Here is an 8,446-nt window from a genome sequence, read left to right on the forward strand (position 1 = left end):
AAAATATAATGGCTGAAAACTTCCCAAATTTGGCCAAATACTTAAGTTTACAGATTTAAAAACTTCAATGAACACCAAATAGGATAAATAGAACTACATTATGATCAAACTGCTGAAAATCAAAGATATATTAAAAAATGTTGGAAGCAGCTAGAGAAAAACACCACTGGTGGAGAGAAATAACGAACTGAATGATACTAATTTCTCATAAGAAAACAGAGTCCAAAAGACAAAGGGGAACTATCTTTAAAGCAATGAAAGAAAAAATAAAAGATCAACCCTGAATTCTGTATCTGGCAAAAATATCCTTTAGGAAAGAAGGCAAAATAAAGGCATTTTTGATCATGGAAAATAGAAAAGTTGTTGCTACAAGATTTGCTCTACAAAAATGTTAAAGTTCTTCAAGCTGAAGAGGAAATGATATCAAAGGGAAACTTAGATCTTCAGGATTGAAGGAAGAGCATCAAAAATCAGAAATAATAAACCTCAGGATAAATTTGAAGGCTACTTTTTACTTCTTATTTAAAATATAGACACCTACGTAAAGTAAATATTGTAACACTGCCTGGTGAGGTTGTCAATGTGTGTGATGTCTATGTATGCCTGTGTGCTAGTGTGCACATACAGTTGATATATATGTAACCAAAGAACGGCAGGGCTGGGGGCTGGAGACACCTACATGATTCCAAGGCTTCTACATTTTATTTGACTGTGGTACAATACTAACCTAAAGTAGACTATTAAAAGTTAATTATGTATACTGAAGTCCTTAGTGCAACCATTTTAAAAAAATAAAGAAATACAGACCCCAAGTCAAGATAAATTAAAATGGAATACTAAAAAATACTAAAATATTTAACCATCTTTAAAACTTTTTATCATCTAGAAAAGTGATCGTCAAAGGTTTTTGTTCACACACTTCACATCAGTAAAAAGGTTAAATATGTAGTTTATGCATAATATATATGAATGTGTAATATATATTTTGTATATATATGTTTATATATAAAATACATATACTACTATAAAACACCCACAAAATAGAAAGTACCAGGACTTTCTTGGTGGCGTAGTGGTTGTGAATCCACCTGCCAATGCAGGGGACACAGGTTCAAGCCGTGGTCTGGGAAGATCCCACATGCCACAGAGCAACTAAGCCCGTGCACCACAACTACTGAACCCGCAAGCCACAACTACTGAGCCCTCATGCCACAACTACTGAAGCCTGCACACCTGGAGCCTGTGCTCCTCAACAAAGAGAAGCCACCACAATGAGAAGCCCGCGCACCCCAACGAAGAGCAGCCCCTGCTCGCTGCAACTAGAGAAAGCCCATGCGCAGCAATGAAGATCCAACGCAGCCAAAAATAAATAAATGGAAAAAAAGATAAAGTACCAAAATAAAAGATTAAAGGTAAACTTAAATAGACATTCTTGATATATTTTCCCCAAATGGCAATGAATCATACTGCACAATCCCTAGGGTATGGATAACCCACTTTAGAACCTCCTAATATGGAGTATTCTCCCCCAAAACACACACCGTTTTCCTTTGTCCTATTTTCTTAGCAAAGAGTATACACAGATGGATGACAAATATAAAACAATTTTGTGTCTGAACCCGAGATTAATTCTGTTGAGTTGCTTTCCTTCCCTGGTTGGTTTTATGACAGACTTACCAGATCCAGATTTTTCCAATCTCCACTCATGCTGTTTATCCTCTAAAATTTGACATGAGTAACTTAGGAGATCCATAAGCCAAAATTCCTAACCCAGGTAATAATCTTATCATGTATTTACAGCAAAACTTAAACGCTGGATTGGTGGTTTTCTTTACAAATCACCCAGTTTTTCTAAAAGAAATTACATGACTTTAAATCTCTGAGCTGTACCCTGTACAATCCACTGGACATTGGGGAAGGCTTGTAAACCAATCATCGAATTGGGAGGAGACTGATGGAAAATTTCACTTGGAGAACAGCCCCCAATATAATATCAGGTTTCATTTTCACAAATAAGCACTTAGTTTGGAATGTTCCAAAACATCCAGTGGGATAGTTTAAGAGCCCATAACCCAGCACTGGTGCAAGTTTTATATCAGTCACCTCACACTTGTCTATTAAACTTCTCCCAGGTAAGATCATAGGAGAATCTTCTGAGTGGATTCATTTGCCCAATTTATTTTCTTATCTCAAATTTTGCCAACTCTGGGGATAGCCCCGATAGAATTTTTTGTTTATTCTTAAGAAGGAAGCGTTACCTTCCCCTGATTTACTCTAATAAACAACAAAGAGTTAAGAAAAATTTTTAAACTAGCAATTATAAACTATTAATTTGTATATCAGCTTTTAAAACAATCCATACATACCCATATAAATACAGCAAAGGCTCAGATAAGCCAAGAATTGTGCTAGCAGGTTGGTTGAATGCGTGTGTGTTAAATGAAGAGAACTTCCTACAGGTATCTTTGGAGCTGTGGTTTCTAAGTAAAATTATGCAGCCTCTTTCATATTTTCATTATAAGAAACATTTCAAATAATTTGCAAGCCAAACATGAAATACTTCATTTTCCCCTGTTCAGGAAAAAGTCTTCATTCAGCTTTTGTGTCCTAGGGGCTCTAATTATTCTCCTTTGGTTTTAAATCTTCTTTTATTCTCCTTCTAATACTCAGGGCATACTAGTAAGTCAGAAGGAATGCTACCTGGTCCAGTGCTGGCATGAAAATACACAGTCAATAAATGTTCACCTGATTAATAAATAATATGTTCCATTTTGCTTCTGTTTATCCTTTTAATTTTACATGACCAGCAAAATTCTTTATCCGAAGTGACTTCTTGTTTGTTGAATGAAGAACGGAATAACTCTTGCATGATTCTGAACAAAGCTCTTAACTTAGCAAAAACCTTACTTGTCACTCCCCTTTGGCACACACAATGTTATGCAAAAATTATGCACAGGGCTTCCCTGGTGGCACAGTGGTTTAGAGTCCGCCTGCCAATGCAGGGGACACGGGTTCGTGCCCCGGTCCGGGAAGATCCCACATGCAGCGGAGCGGCTGGGCCAGTGAGCCATGGCCGCTGAGCCTGCGCATCCAGAGCCTGTGTTCCGCAACGGGAGAGGCCACAACGGTGAGAGGCCCGCGTACCGCAAAAAAAAAAAAAAAAAAAAAAAAAATGCAGATTCACAGGAAAGGTTAGCCGTTACTAATCAAATAGATCCAAGCTTCTGCTGCTCCAAAGAACAGAGGGAACAACAAGAGGTATTTGCTAAGTGTAACTAGGATATTTTCTCAATGAACATCAATTAAAGACATAAATCGCTCTTGTTCTGGTGAAGAAAGGTGACTGTTGTCAGATGAGAGTGACTTGAAAGCATTTGTCCCAAAGTTACGGAATGCCTATCACATCTCATTCACTGTACTAGGTGCTGGTCTTTGAAAAAGGATTCTGAGTAAGGACCTTTATTATTAAATATGAGTAGTACTAGATAATGTGCCAATATGTATACTTATCTATGCCCACACAGAGATGTTAAGTGTGTGACTCTAGTCTTGAATATGAACTATCCCTACTTTGCAGGAATCAGTTATGACTCAGCTACCCAGAGAATTAATTCAAGCCTTAGGGGCTTAACTTTTCATCACCATTCTACCTCTAATTTGCTACTTCACTTTGAAAACAACACAAAGTAGTAGTTCTTAACTATAGCTCAAATTCACTTACAAGTTTTAAGACAGGGAGAAAGCCTTAATTTTACTCTGTTAAAGAAATAATGACAAAATTACAAGATGCCTATACTAGAGGGCAAGAAATCTTCAGGAAGAAATATTCTTCCTTGTACCCCTAAGATGCAAATCTGAGATAAAGACGGTAAGTATGCTCTGTCTTTAAATGCCCACTGCCTGTAGGTTAGATCATAAACTAGGAATAAAATGCAGAAAGGGAAAGGAATAAAGAATTCTATGTTGTTCCTTAAAAAACTAAACACAGAGCTACCATATGACCCTGCAATTCCACGCCTGGACATGTATCTGGAGAAAAACATGGTCCGAAAGGATACATGCACCCCAATGTTCATTGCAGCACTGTTTACAACAGCCAAGACATGGAAGCAACCTAAATGTCTATCAACAGAGGAATGGATAAAGATGTGGTACATATATACAATGGAATATTACTCAGCCATTAAAAAGAATGAAATAATGCCATTTGCAGGAACATGGATGGACCCAGAAATTGTCATACTGAGTGAAGTCACACGGAGAAAGAGAAATACAGTATGATATCCCTTATATGCGGAATTGGAAAAGAAATGATACAAATGAACTTATTTACCAAACAGAAACAGACTCACAGACTTAAGAGAACTTATGATTACCGGGGGGGAAGGGATAGTTAGGGAGTTTGGGATGACATGTACACAATGCTATATTTAAAATAAATAACCAACAAGGACCTACTGTATAGCACAGGGAACTCTACTCAATGTTATGTGGCAGCCTGGATGGGAGGGGAGTTTGGGGGAGAATGGATACATGGATATGTATGGCTGAGTCCCTTTGCTGTGCACCTGAAATTATTGCAACATTGTTAATCGGCTATACTTAGATATAAAATAAAAAGGTAAAAAAAAAAAAAAAGATTTCTATGTTGGAAAGCCTGCATTTGGGTGCTGCTGGAATACCCAGGTGGAGATATTCAATAGGCAGGTGGAAATATAGATCTGGAGTTCAGACAAGAGGCTTTGACAGATATTTAGAGAAGAAAGGATGAGACTGTGAAGTCTGAAAACTGTGGTGGAAGCTGGCAAAGGGCCAGTTCCATCTGGTGGCCCTATCATACCTGAGAGAGGGGGGAATACTTCCCAAGTTCTTCTGAGCAGCTGACGCTTAGAAGCCTTGTAAGAGAACCAGATTTTGATCATGAGGGGAAGGAAATCATTTTTTTAAAAGCTGACGATGTAGGGAAGTTGATTTACTGGAATGAGGGTTGTAAATAGCATAGAAAAGGACTGGAGAGGGAGAGGAACAGAAAGAAAATGTCAACTTAAGGAAGAGCAGTAAAGCATTTTCCAAACAGAATGCAAGCACAGCATTCACCCCTTCTATTTCTTTCTCGTGCCCACACAATGTGGTTCTCAAATATGTTGACCAACCTTTCCACAAAGTAGCCTGAACCCATCATGGAGAAGAGCATAATGTCTCCTAAGGCACTAAACAGAGCACTGACATAGCATCTATATACCTACTCCGATGTGGCTGCTTGGTATAAAGACACTCAGGAATCATTCTTTGAGCCTGTACTCACCATGAAGCCCTAACTAAGCACTTAGATTATATTATAGCAAACCACAGTAACCAAGTTCTGACTCAGGATTTATCATTCCTTATAGGCTATTGGTTAGAAATGAGTCATAATCACCAGTGAGAAAGTTATATACTATTGTAGCTAATGAATTCAAGATAAGATGAGAAGATACGATGGACTTGAAGTATTTCTGATGTTGTTTTGTGGCCAAAGGTTATACTTGCATTTTGTCTTTTTTCAGAGGTTGAACAGTGTGCTGTGATTGTTATTTTTTATTTACAACAGTGGAGGAAGAGTATAATCGCTACCTAACAATATTTGGTAAGGAAAACACTGCTATACCTGCTTGAAACGGTCATTAGAACTATCAGTGGTAGAACTAGGAGCCTGAACTCTAGAGAAAGTGAGGCAAGCTACCTATGGTGTTTTAATACTTCAGGTATCTCAGAAATCAAGTTCCTAAAACCTGACGCAATGCCATACATTTCTCAAGTACTGTAACCTACATCTAAACTCCTTATCGTTTTGTTGCCATTTCAAATTTCTCAGATTCATAGCTCAGGTATTCAAAGCCACATAATGGCCTGAAGAACATAAGAGACAAGTGTGAACTACTTGAAAAGGCTCAGTCATGGCTCAGAAGAGTATGCAGATACCAAGGGGGAAAAAATCCTCCCTCTCAAGCTCTGCAATTCCTACAGCACGGAAGTCCTCAAACATTGAGCGCAGGTCTTTGTTTTTTTCCTGTAGAACCTTTCTGACCTGTGTTGTTCTACTTTCTTGGTACATACACCATAAAGGTTAATGTAATTTTCAAAAATCTTATGGTCTTATGAAAAAAACCCTAAGAATTGTAAATCGCTAGTACTTAATAGAACAGTCGCTCTAAATTATTACTAAAAAAAGTGCAACCTTATCAAATGAAAATAACAGGAAGTATGTCAGATATTAACTGTACATACAGTTAATAAAACAGGGAGGCAAGGCATTTTATCTTTTGCAAAATCACAAAAAAAATTATTAACAATTCCTAGCTGGGATGGAAAAGAGACAAACACGTAGTCTTACCAAAAAGCACAATTACTTAGCAATACAACAGCCAGCTATACTTTTTACCACAGTCCATTAATGGAAAATGCATCCTGAGAGGAACGTTTTCCTCAGGAACCACCTTACAACTGTTAACTTCATGCCTGATCAGAGACATCAAATAATGAACCGGCGTGACAAACAAAATGCCAAAATTATATTACTAATATTACATATTATAACATAGCCCTTTATAATCATAAAAAAGGTACAAACCATTTAAACAGACCTATGAAATAGATATCAATGTTTCATTCTTGTTGATAGTACAAAGTGACTCAAGGTACAGATCATAACTCTAACAAAATAAAGATACCAAATCAATCTGAAAAGTATGCCTGCCATAGTAAACAAAGAAGAGTTAATTAATGCGTGCCTTTTTAGAACCTTCCTGAAGATAATCTGAATGCCTGAATACCCAAAGAAGCAGCTAGCTATCCAAGGAAATATCACCTAATACCTTTGTTTTCACTAAATTTGAAAAGACACCTAGGGCTGTTTTCTTGAATTATATTCCAAAGAGGAATCACTTTTTCTAATAAGAGGCCAGGGTCCCCTGAGAGCAGGTCAGCCAGCATGGCACTGGCACCCTTTACCCGGAGGAGCACTTAGAAGGTGTGAGGCAGGAGGAAACTGAAGCCACCAGAAGTTAACGCTCTAAGCTCCCTCAGCAAGAACTAGAGCCAAGGTCACATTCTTTCCGGGGCATCCAGTCCCACATTCCAGTTTCACATTCTTTCTGGGAGCATCAAAATGCCTCAGGAAACAGTAGCTACAGTTCCTAAAATATTTCATTTCCAGGTCCACCCTCAATACACCAATTAATATGTTGCCCATACTTAATAATAGCATTTTTCCTAAGCTAGATTAAGTCCCTTTATCTTCTATGAGCCATGTAAAATCACCTCCCAAACTTTCTCACTAAAAAAATAGGATGATAAGAGCTATCACGCTGAATTGCATAAAGCTTTTGGCTTACCTATGGTACTTGACCTTGTTGTGCAAGTTGGAGACATTCCCGTGAAGAAAGGGCAACTATATTTTTAAAGAACATGAATAAAAATACTATTCCTTATGACCTACCCCCTTTGAAGTTTATTAATTTCATATTTTAATAGAAAACAAGATGACAGTAAAAAGTACTAACTATTAGGTAGTCACCTATTACAGTACCTTGGCAGCTTTATTAACCTTGTCTTCGTTTTCTCTCTTATACACAAAAACCGAAGCGAATTTGCCATCCTGCAATACAGCGGGGTAAACAGCAAGTCCAGAGGGTAAGGTGAATGGTGGTTCCTTCAGGGCATAGCTCTTCAAAGCGCTGTTCTCTGAGCCCATCCCTTAGGCTGTGAGGCAGGGGTGCTGCAGCTCCTCCTCAAAGCCAAGCAGACCTGAAAGAAAACAGAAAGCATTTCCTAACATTGAGTCTCTATCTGATCCATGAGCCAGAGATAGCCGAGTACCCAGACCCAGGCACTCAAACCTACTAGTTCCTACAACCCTCACAAAGTAGGCTGTTTGACAACAGAATTAGTAAATGTTCAGCAAATTACCTGCAATGCTTGTCAATTAACAACTTTCAGTCTAGAGAAGATACACTTAACCAAACAGACACGCGCGGTTGCCGCTGCTCCCAACCCCCCACTGCGCACACGCAGAACCGTCGCAGTGGAAACGCGATCGAATACAGAGTAAGAGCTCTCCTGCTCCCTAAAACCACTCATGTCCTGCCTCACAGAGGAAAGCGTCGCAAAACTCGATCACTCAAAGATGATGAACTTCTGCATGTCTAAAATAACCTACAATTCTAAGGAAAACAATACGAACTGGAGAATATTTCTAAAATGATGAAAAACATGTTAACAAATGGAGAGTGCATATAAACCGAGAAAACACTAAAACACCTGTGGATTAATGGGAAAGGAAACAGACTACTCATTGAACGCAAATGACAATAAACATCAGAAAAAGTACAATCCCGTAACTGTCTTCAGAGTTAGGCTAAAAGGGGGAAAATGCAAAATTGTATAATCTCAAATGTTAAAAAGACAA

The 8,446-nt window shown here is 38.2% G+C and overlaps 1 protein-coding gene across 1 annotated transcript in view; it reads right to left on the reverse strand.

Moving 5' to 3' along the window:
- SCYL3 (SCY1 like pseudokinase 3) overlaps nucleotides 1-7,732 on the reverse strand; it is a 33,269-nt gene extending 25,537 nt beyond the window's left edge. Inside the window, exon 1 of the mRNA XM_065881000.1 lies at nucleotides 7,568-7,732. Within this exon, the coding sequence (XP_065737072.1) occupies nucleotides 7,568-7,732 (165 nt within the window). The remainder of the gene's footprint in view (nucleotides 1-7,567) is intronic.
- Nucleotides 7,733-8,446: the final 714 nt, after the last annotated feature.

This window comes from Phocoena phocoena, chromosome 1, assembly GCF_963924675.1.
Source record: "Phocoena phocoena chromosome 1, mPhoPho1.1, whole genome shotgun sequence".
Classification (NCBI taxonomy): Eukaryota; Metazoa; Chordata; class Mammalia; order Artiodactyla; family Phocoenidae; genus Phocoena; species Phocoena phocoena.